The sequence below is a fragment of the Falco peregrinus genome, chromosome Z (assembly GCF_023634155.1).
Source record: "Falco peregrinus isolate bFalPer1 chromosome Z, bFalPer1.pri, whole genome shotgun sequence".
NCBI lineage: Eukaryota > Metazoa > Chordata > Aves > Falconiformes > Falconidae > Falco > Falco peregrinus.
The window spans coordinates 64,453,008-64,469,098 of NC_073739.1; the positions used below are offsets into that span (position 1 = coordinate 64,453,008).

A 16,091-nucleotide genomic window follows, 5' to 3' on the forward strand; every position below is an offset into this window, starting at 1 on the left:
CTAATGGAGTGCACTGCTGAGTGCTGAGGGAACTGGCAGATGTTACTGTCAAGCCACTCTCCATCATCCTTGAAAGGTCATGGAGGACAGGAGAGGTGCCTGACACTGGAGGAAAGCCAGTGTCACTCCAGTCTTCCAGAAGGGCAAGAAGGAGGACCCAGGAACCTACAGGCTGGCCAGCCTCACCTCCATCCCTGGAAAGGTGATGGAACAGCTCAACCTGGAGGTCATCTCAAAGCAAGTAGAGGAAAAGAAGGTTATCAGGGGTAGTTAACAGGAATTCACCAAGGGGAAATCACACCTGACCAACCTGATAGCCTTCTATGATGGAATGACTGGCTGGCTAGATGAGGGGAGAGCAATGCGTGTTGTCTGCTTTGACCTCAGTAAGGCTTTTGGCACTGTCTCCCATAACATACTCATAGGTAAGCTCAGGCAGTGTGTGGGTTGGATGGGTGGACAGTGAGGTGGATGGAGAATTGGCTGAATGGCAGAGCTCAGAGGGTTGTGATCAGCGGTGCAGAGTCTGGCTGGAGGCCTGTAGCTCATGGTGTTCCCCAGGGGTCAGTACTGGGTCCAGTCCTGGTCAAGTTACTCATCAGTGAGCTGGATGAAGGGACCGAGTGTCCCCTCAGCAGGTTTGCTGATGATACAGAGCTGGGAGCAGGGGCTGATACCCCAGCAGGCTGCGCTGCCATTCAGCGAGACCTGGACAGGCTGGAGAGTTGGGTGGGGAGGAACCTGATGGAGTTCAGCAGAGGCAAGTGTAGGGTCCTGCACCTGGGGAGGAACAACCCCACGCACCAGCACAGGCTGGGGCTGACCTGCTGGAAGGCAGCTCTGCGGAGAAGGGCCTGGGAGTGCTGGAGCACAGCAAGGTGCCCATGAGCCAGCAGTGTGCCCTGTGGCCAAGGCGGCCAGTGGGGGGCATTAGGGGAACGTGGCCAGCAGGTCGAGGGAGGTGATCCTCCCCCTCTGCTCTGCCCTGGTGAGGCTGCAGCTGGAGTGCTGTGTCCAGTTCTGGGCTCCCCCCGTTCAAGAGGGACAGGGAACTACTGGAGAGGGTCCAGTGAGGGCTACAGAGATGGTGAGGGGGCTGGAGCATCTCCTTCTGAGGAAAGGCTGAGGGACCTGGGCCTGCTTAGCCTAGGAAAGATTGACAGAGGATCTTATCAATGTCTACAAATATCTTAAGGGCGAGTGTCAAGAGGCTGGGGCCAGGCTCTTTTCAGTGGTCCCCAGTGACAGGACAAGAGGCAATGGGCACAAACCGCAATAGAGGAAGTTCCACCGGAATATGAGGCAGAACTTCTTTACCTTGAGGGTGGCCGAGCACTGGAACAGGCTGCCCAGAGAGGCTGTGGAGTCTCCTTCTCTGGAGACATTCAAAACCTACCTGGATGTGACTCCATGCAACCTGCTGCAGGTGAACCTGCTTTAGCAGGTGGTTGGACTAGGTGATCTCCAGAGGTCCCTTCCAACTCTGACCATTCAGTGATGCTGTGATTCTCCAGCATGTGCACAACAGTATATACAATAATCATATCCATGTTATTATGATGAAAAGTCAAGCACAAAAGAAGGAGACACCAACATTACAATTGGATTAGGAACCCTGGTTTAGTCCTGTGGATAAATAATTTGATACAGACTTTACCTATATGATTCCATACTGCTTTTATTTCGCTGAGTGCACAGAATGAATGCACTTTTTTTGGTTTTCTATTGTTTTCTTGCTCTTCATTTTATGGCCACGTGCTTCATTGAGAACCTGCTGTTCAGACCTGTTGGAAAAGCAGTTACAGTGCTTTCATTGCCTTTTCTATGATGTTCATCACTATGCTACCTCACTACTTTTCATACATGATTAAATTAATTTTCATATCACCCATGTAATGATGTGGGGAAGTATTATTATCCTTCTTAACCCAAGATGAATTAAAATACAGGCATTAAAATGAAAGTATTCCCTAAATTGAATATCCAAAATGAGGTACCTAGGACTTCAGGTTTTTGATCTGCTTATCAAAGAATGACTCATATATTCATGGTTTTCCTGAAAGGGTGGGTGAGAGAATGTTGAAGTGCTAGGATATACTGGGGAAGTATCACTTCTTCTTGTTGCTTCTTACCCTCTTCCATTGGCATTCGCTTTTGGCCACTACTACTAGAGTCAGAAGAGTGGATCTGATGGATCTTTGAGCCATTTAGTGGCTGCTCAGATGTTCTGAATTAATCTGTATTTGTAAGTGGTGATGCCCACATAGATCAAGCAGCAGCCCTTCAGAGTGGATACCTCAAGAATGAGAAAACTAATTAGTTAGTCACATAATTAGTGACATATGATAAACTTGGTGTGACTAATTCAGTACCAGGTGGTCTGCAGCCTGGACAAATATTTCCAGTTCTTGGTGATAAAAGCACTTTTACCTTTCTGTAGTCCTTTGCTTGAATCAGTACCCACCTCCTGTAGTGAATAAGTATCCCACTGGCAGGGGTGTGTTCCTCGGAGTCCTCTTAGACCCTGAGTAAGGTGGGAATTTTGTAAAAAATAACACAGTTATCACTTAGTATTTTTTCAATAATGTAGATACATGAGCTGACTGACTTTAAGGCTGGCCGAAGCTTATAACTCTTTGAAATTTATGGAGATGTTCACAGAATCAGCAAAAAAAAAAGTATTTTGCATGTATTTGGCTAAATTTCACTTCACAAAACAGCTTCCATGTCTTGTTTTTTTTTTAATATGAAAAAATACACATCTCTTCTACTTTCTTATTAACAATTTACCCATTTTCCCTAAAAAAAAAAACAACAACAAAACCCGGGAAATTTCAGCACAACTGGACAGAATTTAGTAATGTAATGGTAAAAGAAAAACACAATTTTATAATGTGGATGGTCAGGCAACCCTCTTAGGTAATGTTATTAGGCTTTATAATAATATAATATACCATTAAAATAATATTTTAAAAAACCAAGAAGAATATGGTCCAAATGATCTATTAGTGTAGGTTAAAATTTGTTTTGGACTAGCAATGAGAATTATCTTTCTTGACATACCAGGTACTCAGTGAATGTGCTCAGGGTCTACAATCGGTATAAAAATACAGTATGAGTGCATACACTCAAGATATTCCAGTCTCGGCACCCTTCCAAGGCAAGCTCCTGACCTTTTTGTTTCCCTTTAAAGGCTGTTGCTTGATTGTGGCAAAGCTGTAGCAAGGATTTCCAGAACCCAGATCATGAAGTGGACCTTGATGCATGTAGTAGAAGTCCAGGGAAGTGGAAGCAACTAAAAATTTAGAAAATTCTGTATTTTTATAATATACAAAAATATATAAATACAAAAAATGCAATACAAATTAATACAGTACAAAAATACAAATTAAAAAAAAAATATCCGAACACCCAGAATGTAAAGAATTGAAATAGAAAGAACTGAAATGGAAAGAATTTCAATGAAACAATTTTGAAAAAACAAAGTACAAAACTTGTAGAGCTCTGAAGCTCTTAATACTTCGAGCTTTTAAGCTTTAAACAGTACTTGCTATGATTTAAATGATAATTGCTGCTAACATGTACCAACATGAATTCTCGTGGGAGTAGAATTCGTATATGATTAATTGCCAGCAATTCTTTATTGCAATTAGAGGAATGTTACAACAGTGTAAGAAAAAAAAATAAAATGTTGCTTTTCAAATATAATTGTCTTCTTTTCATGGAGCTTTCATTGGCGTAGGGAATCTGGAGCAACACTGGGAGACACTTTCTTTGTCTAAAGAGATAACTGCAATTCCTTACCCAGCTGCCTCCTGCCCACTGTCCTGTGAAGCTGGCCTTGATTTCCTGTAGATATCTATGTGTGCACATTGTGCTGGTGAAACAAGCCATCTTACCTTCTGTGTGCAGGGTTCTTACAGTCTGGGCTATAGACCACCTTCTTTATGGACATTTTTGTCCACAGCTCTTACCCGTTTTCTGGAAGACACACTTTTGAAGTAAGATTGGCTTAAGCTCAGTTGTGCAAAAGACTTAAGAATTATGAGCTGGGTGATGCTGAGGCATGCGACCTCCTCTTGTCATTATCATTGCACCTTCTGGCAGAGCCAGAAGACCTCCTTCTGAACTGCATTCTCTGGGAGATGGAAGTGTAGCCAGGAGTAACCATGACTGCTTTTTCCTGTCAGCTGCTGGCTGGGGCACTGTTTGCCAAAGATCTCTGCCGCTAAGCACAGGGTACATGTAACCATATCTTCTGTGACTGTGCCAGGGGTCTGTTGTCATTGTGGCCATATACGATGATTCTTCAGAAGGATGTGTTTTCCAGGAAGCTTCCCAATGCGTACTAGTGTTAGCCCTGGGGAACATTCACGTGTACTTTCCGTATTCCATGCACTCTCATCACTACTGTAGTGTACTGATTTACATAGTATGGGTCTGAGGAGCTACCTTTTTTCCTACGTACTTGCTTTATCCCACCACTACTTCAGAAAGAATATATAAACAATTTGGCCACTTCTGATAATAGCATCCAACTGAATTCCCAGAAAGAGGAGGCTGAGCTCTTTCAGTGTATGAATTTTCTTTCTCTGGCAGCAAACTGTTTCTGAATCATGATCTTACATTTATTTTTATGTTTTAGTTTTTTCCTGAAAGAAAGGTGTTCCACTAATATCTTAGGGGAACTACATTTTAATTAGGATTAGTCAGTATGCCTGCTGGATGGTTTGCATATTTGTATAAATTTATAAATAAATATTTTTAAATATTTTGATTCAAATAAATTTAAAATAAAAGAGAATTAATAGGACTGCAAATTACAGTAAATACGTGCTATATAGTCAGAGTCAGTGCAAGTTGGTTTTGTATCCCAGTGCCCAAATAGCACTCAAAAAGTAGTATTGCAGAAAAAGGAGTAAGGATCATTGGATCAAAACTCAACATGGAAAGAAAACCAGTGCTGTTTTAGAATTTCTTGAAGAAATGAGGTGAAGTGACTTTTTTTAAAGGGTTTGAAGGTACTTTAGTACTTAGGGCCCAGAGAAAAGGTACCTTACAGAAAATAAGTGCAGACAACATTATGGAATGATTTAAGTGAATGGTGACAGATACACCATAATTAAATAATGACAATAATAAAGTGGAGAACCATCAGTCCAGCTGAGACTGCACTCCTAGAAATGCGGTGATGCTGCCAGGCACCCGCAGCAGTAGGAGCTGGTGGGTGGCTGGGGCCAGCTGGCTGGCAGGCTGCTCGGGAGCACCCCTGGATTTGCTGCGTACTCCTTCTCATGCCTGGATTAAGTGGTTCTGGTTTTCAGCCTTCTTCACCTCCAGTTACCCAAAATAGTTCAGATTCTTCAATATTTTCTAAGGGTTTTCTCATTCAGACCTCAACCCGCCACAGATTTTACCAGAAGCCTTGTGGAAAACTGTCTCAGTGACCTTTTTTTGTTGTCTAAAAATGGGGATACAAGCCCCAGTAGGATTGTTAGACCAGAACCACCATAGAAGGTGATTTAAGCCTAGGATAAATCTGAACATATTACCACATTTCTTGGAAGTTATTTTGCATTTTGTTTCTCTTGTGGTTTTGTTTTGGTTTTTTGCATTTTTATTATACTGCAGTAATACAACTATTTCAATCCAAAGAAACAATAAAACATCAAATCCATGTAACAGGATCTGGAATCTGGTGTTCTTATCAGAACATCACATTAATCAGAAGATGTTCACTTGCAAGAGCCAAGTCTGAGGAAATAATAAAAGGAATTACAAAAAGAATCCCAGTATGGCTGAGCCCAACAAGCAAATTGATTTAATAGGTGCAACAAAGGCTAGCATGCCAAATGCATAGACCACTGAGGTATAATTAAGAATAATGAAGTGACATTATGAAAGAGTGCACCTTGAACTTAGTGTGAGGAGCCTGTTCAAAGCAAAAGGCCTAAAGATATGGAATAGTTGTCACAGGAAACTCCTTGCTTGGAAACTTCAAAACAAAACATGGAACAGTTTGTTTTGAGAGATCAGCTACGTTTCCTAAGACACTTGCTAGAAAATCATGAGGCAGAAGTAAAACAGATAGTTGGAATTCATTTGCTAACATGTTTGGGTAGACTAATTCTTACAAACCTTTTTGCTTCAGAATACTTTTTATCCTGCACATGTTCTGTTGGCCTGTTATCTGGGCTTTTAATATTAGTATTAAGCCTTGTTACACTCCAAATATGTCCAAAAACGTGTATGCCAAAAGCAAAAGCCAAGTTCTGCTGCTAGAAGCAAATTTCATGAAATGTCACCTTTTCTTCTTTTGCTTGCAGTTTTGATACTGGAAAATCTGTCCACACCACTTCTAAAAATGGAGTTAATCATAGGGCTTGCTTGCTTGCTGAATCGCTTAACTGGACACCCAAAGCCACAAGTAGGTAGTTGGCTTGAATTCTCCAGCGGTACAAGAAAATTCAGATTTAGATCATATGTTCCTTTTAATATCATTTGCTTACAGTTTGCTGAAAATATTTTTAAGCAATGGAAAGCAGAAGTTTTTATTAACTTCACTACAGAGAAAATAAAAATATCAGGTAACACATAAATGATGTTTATCTTCAAATGTAGGGAACTGAGACAATAGACCTTCTAAAATGTCAGTATAAATATTTTTCTTTTCCCCCCCTCATTTTCCTGAGGTCTTTAGTTTTTACTAGGCACGGGAAAAGAGACAGAAAGGAAAGTAAAAGGAGAAAACCAGATGTGGTTTCTCCTGCATCATCACTGGGTAGACACTGTCAGAAAGGAAACATTTTGAAAGGTCCTAAGCAGAGAATTAACATAAGAAATAAAATTTTGGCCTGCTATTCAAATATATAAAAGCACTAATTTTTTTTACAGGGAGGGGTTTGATGCTCTAGGTTAACCAACTTAACATCTAAAGTCTAGTGAGAGCCTATGGCAGGGACTGATTAGTGACAATTTGTTTCTTTCTGATAAAGAAAATTTCTAAAGTTTCATCCTTACTAAACACTGGAAATAACTATGTCTGGAAAAAAAGGGACACCCAAGTCAGCTGTTCACTCAATTTAATGCTTAATTTATTAATAAGGAATAATAAGGTTCAAGAGAAGTCATAAAGGCATAACTAAAGTGCGCGTCCAGTCTAGTTAATGAATGTAAAGCGTGTCTAAAATCAGTATTTCACAAAGAAATTATGGTAATTATTTGGTGTATTAGCAAATCTTTGGACAGATTTACAGCTGAATTCAGTGAATTCAGTGAATATATTTACTGTATAAAGTAAACCAGAATTTAACTACCTAAAATGCATCAATGAAAATTCGGTTCTTATTAGCAGATAATGTCTGTTCCAGAGGAAGAGGTTTTTGTCTCTGTCTCCATTTATTTCTTTCTCTGCCGTCTCTGACCGAGAGCTGTAAAATTAACATAATACAATCAACATCCACCTCACACAAAATGCTTTATAATGACATAGTATTTCAGGAGTCTCTGTGTGGTTTTTAAAGAACTGTGTCACAATGGGCATAATTTCCACAGTAACTGAAATGGTCTGTCCTACTAAAATAACCTGTAGCTAATTCAGAATAAATCATCACATCTATGAACAAAACTTTAAACTGCCCTGCTTTGATCAGAGACACACATATCTCTGGAATACACAGTAATTAATGCACACAGGGTCTAAGAGCACACTACATTGCCTGTCACATCCCATCTGACAGAGAATGAGTTTTCCCCTGTGCTGGGTTTTTATACTGAGCAATTCCAGAGACAGACACACTGGCCTTTCTCTGCAATCCTCCATATCCATGGTGGATCCCACCAGCTGAGCTTGCCCACTGCTTTTTTTCATCCTGAGCAATACAAGTAACAGATTCAGATTTGGCATTTGAAGGAACCATCTGAACCTCTCTTTTCTCCAGTAGCTACAGGCTGCCTCCTCCAGAGGTGGGCTCCTATCCTGGGGCATAAGGGATAAATAGCTTACTTTCTCCTTGGAGACTTTAATAACATTTTGTTACCTTGCTTTTGCTTTAAATGAGACCCTGCCCAAAGGCAGTTGCTACAGGGCAGCTTTTCTGTGATAATTTCAGTGAATTACAGCTGCTATGCTGAATCTACCCATTCAGTGTGATGGTTGGATTGTCCTCCCAGGTGAAAATACAGGATGGGACTTCTGGGAAGTAAGGATGTTGACCTGTGTAGGTAGGTCCTAGCACGGACAGATGGCTGGAGAGATTGCTTGACACAGGACAATTAATTCCTTCGATGGGGGACAAAAATTGCTCCTCTAGAACTTCTTTGTCTCTCTGTAATGTTTAAAGATGGCCTTAAAAGATAAGGTGTCCCTAGAGGATCGGTTAATTTGGCTTCTCCCTCCCCATAGTTTCCAAGATCAGATAGGCAGAAGGTGGAGAGAGACTTAAAGGGGAATATCTGGAGTGCAGTTTCTATTCTTAAAAAGTCTAGTAAATTCTTCATTTTTGGGTGGAATTTATTTCCTTCCCTCTTCTACTATTGTTTACTTCTCTAAAACAGAACAAAACAAAAACCCCCAACAAAAGCCTACAGAAACAAACTGCTGAACTCTTAGTAATAAGGAAGACCAACATGAAGATTTTCTGTGCAGCTTTAATTACAAGCTCTGGTGCATATTCATTATGATACCATTACTTCTTATGTAACTAAAACTATTTTGTAGACAGATCTTCCCCTTTTTTGTTTTAGCAACCTTGTAGAGAGTAGGAGAGTGTTATTTAAAGACTCAAAAGGAAGTCCACTGAGGGTTTCTTACATTGTGTAAAGAAGCTGTGCAGCCATTAACAATGAAGTGGTGCTGCTGAGATCCAGGATCCAGAACCTCTCCTGTGCTTGCCACAGATTTCTACTATTGCCTGAAACAAATCATTAGTAATCTTCCTAAACATTGTCTTTTATGCTGTTACTTCTTGTGCTGTTAGGAGCACAGGGAGGATAAGCCATTAATGTTTTTACAAGTCATTCAAGAGAGTTCACCACCTTTATCCCTATGTCAGTACAGAGCCTGGATGATATGCAGTGGGCAAGATGTGCAAACACAAAGAATAGCCAAAAATGGAAAAAAGGCTGAGCTTCATCTCATGTCATGTTTGTCATCACAGAACTCTGAATAAGGCAGGCTCTAAGGATAAACACTATCCTCTAATGTCATAAAACATTTTGTCAAAACGCAGGCACAATAGTTGCTGAATTAGCACTGGCTTTTCATAGCTTTGGCATCTGTGAGGTTGCAGCAAAGCTCTTTGAACACAGAAAATTCTGTGATGTGTGGTGTGCCAAATGCTCCTGTCACTAAAAGCAGCTTCAGTTTGCATGGGTTGTGCAAAGCGCCTGAAGCTGACTGCAGAACAACAGTGGAAAAATCTGTCTTTACATGGCCAGTTTCTGCGTGTGAAAAACAGCAAAACACTTTGTGTGCCTCCACTAACAACTTCCATGCTCGTTCTCTCTTTCCAAAGACCACCCTCCACCAGAAGTGCAGGGAGGCTAAGGAACATGCTAGGCAGAGAGTACCTTTTGGTTTGCCATTGAACATGTAGTTTTTAGTTTACAGCACATTCTTACTGTGGCTTACAGCTTAACAGGAGTGAAAAGATAAATGTGAAGCAACCATAGCTGACTTTCTGCAATTTCTGGCCAGGCAAATTAGAAAGTCTTTCCTATTTTGTATCTTAAACTTTTTTTTTGCCAGTGTATGCAGTAGTAAAGAGCAAACAACTTGTGTGAAACTCTTCAATTCCCTATTCTCATTCTCTGTTTAATGTAGTGTGATCATCAGTGCCATTTCTTGCAAATAAGACTTGTGATTCAGCCAAAGGAACAATTTATTTGATTTTCAGTGTAATAACACGTTTAATTTAGATTTTTACAAGATTTATATCTGAAATTGTTAACAAATGTCTCAGTAAGAGCTAACTAAACAAGATGCTTACTGTGTGCTGTAGCATTGTAGAATTTTTTTTAATATAAACATATGTTTTTGGCAAACAGTGCTGTATTCACATTCCCCTTTGACTGTACAACTGACTTTTTTTTTTTTCCTTGATGCATATTTACATAAAAGACGTTTTCGTTGAACAGTGTGAGACAAGCCCTAGCTGGTCCGTTTGGGTCCCGTTCATTACTTGTGACGCCCATCTAGTGGTCACAGCGCAGTATCGCAGGACAGAGCTCCTGCCCCAACAGCCATCTATAAGCAGTACGCATACTTGCTGGGTGTTGCAAACCGCAAGGCGCTTCCCAGCTGATGACACTGCAATTTCAGCTAAGACTTTTAAATTTTTAAAATCACTATTCTATAATCTGACAGTAAAATCATTCATAGAAGCCTGCCCTTAGTTTGTGGCTGGGAGATCTAAGACTGGTGGTAAAATATTCATATCATGTCAACAAAAGGTGGGTGAAGACAATAAAACAAATGTGCAAACAAAACCATATATTCCTTTAATCCAATAAAATACCTTTTGATCAGGCAAATAATTAAGTCCACTGTTAAAGAAATTTAATAATCATTCTTTATTCAAAATTTTCCTGCTGTGAGACAGACTTACATTTACCTTCATTTATTTCTTTAGAGCTTTCAGGCAAACTTAGATATGTTTTGAATTATACTCCCATTGCAGAAGTTAGTCTTATCAAGCACAGGAGTAAACAGTCCTATTTTACCTGATTACATGAAAAATCTTCCCTCCTGCCTTCAATAGAAAAAATACAACCTGTGTATTGTTTAGGAGCTCGTGTGTTCTTGCAGCTGTTTAAAGAAAAAAAATATTTTATTTCCTCAATGAAATAGAAGTGTTAAGAAATTTGAATACAATGAGATCACAAATGTTCCAAACCCTTCATTGGTACTGTGAGTATTTTGTGCTCCTGGAATGCTCTGGAGTTAAAACCCAAAGATACTGATGGCTAGTGAATAATAGTAGGGATGCTGGTAGTAATGGCAATATGTTTATGAACTTACAGCACTGTAAGCTGCAAAGGATGATTTACTGTAGTATTCACGCTATCTTGTCCTTTCCAGTATGTTTTTCAGTACTTTTTTGAGAGCAGATCTGACAATGAGCACAAAGTCGTAATGAATAGGAAAAATGAAAGGCAAAGAAGAGCTTTGCATTGTCCAAGATCACCCAGCAGGCTGGTGACGGATCTTTCATTTGATGTCTTATGGATTAAGCTTTGTTAGCTTGAGATTGATAATGTCATGTGGTAGTAGCACAATTCAGGATGCAGAAAAAATACTCAGGCATAATGAAAATATATTCAGGCATAATGAAAAAATATTCAGGCATAATGAAAAATAAAAGTTGGGAAGTGTATGTGTTAGGATTTACTAACAGTGAATTGTTCTGAAAACTACAGTGAAAAGAGGATTAAATTGCTAAGCTGTCTTGAAGTTTATTTGCTACCGTTTCTGAATCATATTTTTTTGGGGAAAAAATGCTTTTCTACATTCAAACTGTGAAAGGTGAATACATAATAAATAGTATAGTCTGAGAGTGGCAGGAAGCTTGCAGTTCCAGGAATATATGCAAAGTAACAATGAAACAATGAAAAAAACCGTGAAACCAAGGTCCGTGTTCTGCCAGGTAACATGCATCTCTGTCAAAATGGGCAATATATGTTTCATAGAATAGTTTGGGTTGGAAGGGACCTTAAAGGTCATCTAGTTCCAACTCCCCTGCCATGGGCAGGGACACCTTCCACCAGGCCAGGTTCCTCCAAGCCCCATCCAGCCTGGCCTCGAACACTTCCAGGGATGGGGCAACCACAGCCTCTCTGGGCAGCCTGTTCCAGCATCTCATTACCCTCATAGTAAAGAATTTCTTCCTTACATCTAATCTAAATCTTCCCTGCTTCAGTGTAAAGCCATCACCCTTTGTCCTGTTGATACATGCCTTTGTAAAAAGTCTCTCTCCAGATTCCTTGTAGGCCCCCCTTTAGGTACTGGAAGGCTGCTAGAAGTTTCTTTGATTACTTCTATTTAACAAAGGAAAAAAGACCATGGGAATGCTGTCACTTCAGTAAAACATTAAAGCAGCAGCCTCAGGTCAATGGTAGGTAACAGTGAGAAACAAGCTAGTGCAAAGAGTAGCATGTATCTGCTGTGACACCTGCAGCAGGCTGAAGTCTAATCAACAGCTGACATGTACTGGCTATTTTGTGTTCCAGTGTCATTAGATATAATTGAAAACCTGTGGGTGTCCTTCATTGAACACTGTTTTAAATTAAGTACTTTAGGTGAGTTCAGCACAAATGCATACTATGATGTTAACACTTATCCATGTTTAAAAAATCACGGGAAAGATCCTGTGTTCATCCCTCATTCCTAAATGCTTTAGCAGTATTAAGTTCCCATTAGCATAGCAAATAAAAACTGATCTTTGATTTTATAGAGACAGAACCAACTAGGGAAACAAAAGTAATCTTCCACTTTTAGCTGGATAAAATGGGCTCCATCCCATCAGATGGAGACATAATCTTGCTAATACACTCATTTGTAACCTCTGATATTGCATACCAAAACACATTAAGTCTAAAACCAGAGCCACATGCTCCAAAAAGACTCCTAATGGTACCAAATGCAGATGTCAGGCTGCTAAGCAACACAAGTTGCCATGAGCGCATCCTCCCAGCACTGACCACCTTGCACTAGTTTCTAATTGATTGCAGACTCCCATTCAAGTTCTTTACACCAATTTTCAAAGCCCTTTGTGGAAACATCACAGACTACATGAAAGAGCATCTTCTCTCTTCTCTTTCTTTCTCTACCCTCACCCGTCAGCATGTCATGATGGCAGTATTTCCTAGGAAAGATAAGCCTGTTTACCACTCTTAATACAAAATACAATACCTAGAAGTGCTGGATCTAAACTGTATAGTTTGAAGATGTAAACAACCGTGGAAGTTGCGCTGCTTGGCAGTGAGCGAAAAACTTCAATCCAATTGTAAAATAGCAACTCTAAGGCACACAAACATGCCCAAGCACCCACATATGCCTTAATCCCACCCCAGCACTTTGTTTATTGGGACAAGACAAAACAGGTTCCTGAAATATTTTGGTAGTAATGAAAATATTAGGGCCGGGTACTCAGTAACAAAAAAGCCCTCAACTGCCTCAGCAGTGGGACACAGGATAATGAGGGTCCAGCTCAGGAGAGATGGGGCCTGAGGAGGGAAATAATGAAACATTATGCTTCCTCAGGTGTAGAGCTCATCAACAGTCTACATGCAGAGAAGCATAAGGCTTCCTGTATTCCTAATAGTGGGGGTTTTTTTTGTCTACTAGATTTCTTTTCTTTTGGACTTGTTCTATTTAGTTGTCAGCAATTTTAAAGTATATTTCTTGTGTGCCTTGCGTTTTGGCTTAGCAGTGGAGTTGACCATGCCTTTATTTCCCTATTATTATCAGGAAGTAATTACCTAGTGATAAATTTGTCAAAAGAATGTTTATTACTTTCAGAATTCTTACGTTAATTGTATAAATCTTTTTCTCCTTTCTTTTTGCAGTTTCGATGTAGACAATGGTACATCATCGGGAAGAAGTCCCTTGGATCCCATGACGAGCCCTGGATCAGGGCTAATTCTTCAGGCAAATTTTGTCCACAGTCAGCGTAGGGAGTCTTTCCTTTACCGGTCAGACAGTGACTATGACCTGTCTCCAAAGTCCATGTCCAGGAACTCCTCCATCGCCAGTGATATGTAAGTACATTATAAAATACTTTTAGCCTATGTTTTATCTTCTGTCTTCAGATTTTTCTAGACAGAAGACATTTCTTTTTAAAATCAAAGACAGTAATCATGCTGCTGACATCATGGATAATTTTTTATTTCTTTAACAAACCTGGTACTTGTTTCTGCAGTTTTCTGAAAGTAAGGATATCATGAGGGTGTACTTGATGTATTTATGCACTTTATTAGCTTTGACAAGTAATGAAGACAGTCAGTACTGGTGTATCAAAACACTGACAGCTGATTTTCTGGCTACAGTTTTCAAGCGAAGCCATAGAAACTCAATTTCTGCTTCTTAATGTTCTTAAGAAAAATATTCTGTTTATTTGCATTGGTTATGTTTAAGTTTTTAGTTAGTAGATTTACCAGCTGGCAAAAATTAATAAATTCAAGAGAGACAAAAATTATTTTAAATATCCTTTTAACTAAAAGGCAAAAATTTAACAAAAGGCCTTTGGAAAGTTATTCTGTCCTCTCTCACTGTTCTGTGATGTGTGTATTTTCTGCTAGTGGGTCATACCCACTATGTGTGTGTGTAGACCCCAGGTTGCATGGGTAGTGAAGTCAGGTGCAAATCTCTTTTTTTGTAAGACACTAAAACCATGTTAAATGTCCTAGCTTCTAGTCACTTCTAAGTAGTAGAAATTAAGAATAATTAATTTGTTTGTTTGCCTTACCTGCTCCAAATTTCACTGCCAAGTAGGTGTTTATGGTTCAGTTCTAAATCACTAAAATAAAGGACCGTACTTGTAACAGTCCCCTAGTGAATAAGAAAGTCTAAAGCATTAAAAATCCAGCATTAAAATAAAAACTATTTTTTAATGAGGCAAACCCCAATCAATCTCTTCTTTAAAAAGTAAGAGTACACACAACAAAGGAAAAAGGTTTTTACAATGAGTGAAATTTCACCTGATATTTTACCTGCAGTCATTATAATTGAATACTCCCATTTTCAGCTTACATGTAATTTTTAGAAATGTTGATTAGTCCATCTAATCATTTCTCTCTTTCTATCTGAGTTTCAAGATGAGAAAAACTCATACTTTTACAGAGGGTTTGTATAAGGTCCATACCTCAGTTAAGTCCCATAGATTGAATTACTTAATAAGCTTTGTGCCACGTGTGACCAGTTTTGCTTGAGACAAAATGAGTAAGAAAAAGACCGATCCATCTTTCCTTGTCATAAGTAAAAATGCATTTCACTTGCAAATCTTAGTGACCCTCTTCCAGCAAATCTTCCTCTGACAGATAACCCTTCTTTTAGATAGATCAGAGTCCAGCTTTTAGTGTGGCACCTGTGCCAATATACCATTTAGAAAGATTTTTACATTCAGGGGGCAATCTAGGTCACTGTGTTGCTTAGAATGAGTCATTTCAATTAAGAATTCAGTTAGTGCTCCATCCTCTAACTCATAATCCACTTCTGCATTTCCTAGAATTCTGGGTAATATTTCAGCACAGAGCAGTAAATTGGATAAACAATTGAATTACAGAAACACTGAGCACACTTTATGCTTTGGATATTTGTATCTATTCTTCCTTTCAAAATGTTCTTAAAACACATCTTAAAATTTATTGGACCTCACATGTGGATAGATTTTCGCAGTCTCCTGTCATAGAGGAGCTGCTGTACCAAGATGTTAAGTATTCCTGCCACTGTTTAGGATGGGAGCACATTAGGAAATGTAAAAAGCAAGTTGTTTTAACCATAGAATTTTAATCATATATCAGTATGCTTAATTATAATCAATTTGATTATATCACCAAAATGAAGTAAAAGAAAACCAAGGAATGAAAGAGGAAGTACTGCATGTTTCTTAAGCATAAGCAAAATATTTTACAAAACATACACATCACTTAGGTAATGGAAGTGAATTAATTTTATGTAACAGACAAACCTAGAATCCCCTGATTCTTCAGTACTTAAGTTACCAACCTCAGTATTTCACTTTGTAAAGCAAAATAGAAAGCAAAAGGCATGCGTCTCGTAGTTGGAAAGAATATAACATAAAGATTTTTGGCATTTCCATTACTCTCAAATAGCGTGCTTAAAATAATAGATTCCACTTCAGTAGCAGCATATGGAACAAAAAACAAAACTTGAAGACTTCAGTCAAATACGGAGTGTCATGATAAAAGGCAGCCAGTGGATGGCAGTGCTAAGGTACGGAATTCATCATTCCGTCAGTATTTGAACAGCTCCAGCCGAGGAGGGGAACACAGCTGTGCTCAGTTCTCTGCAAACCCCAGATGAAAAGATGGGCTCTGCCACAAACAACATAAAGTCAAAGCATAAGATGATA

General features: G+C 39.3%; 1 protein-coding gene across 4 annotated transcripts in view; it reads left to right on the forward strand.

Annotated features, from left to right (window-relative positions):
- Positions 1-16,091, forward strand: part of PDE4D (phosphodiesterase 4D) — a 621,455-nt gene that overhangs the window by 481,484 nt on the left and 123,880 nt on the right. For all 4 annotated transcript variants that reach the window (XM_055790457.1, XM_055790458.1, XM_055790460.1 and 1 more), the window contains one exon: positions 13,567-13,758. In XM_055790457.1, the coding sequence (XP_055646432.1) occupies positions 13,567-13,758 (192 nt within the window). The remainder of the gene's footprint in view (positions 1-13,566; positions 13,759-16,091) is intronic.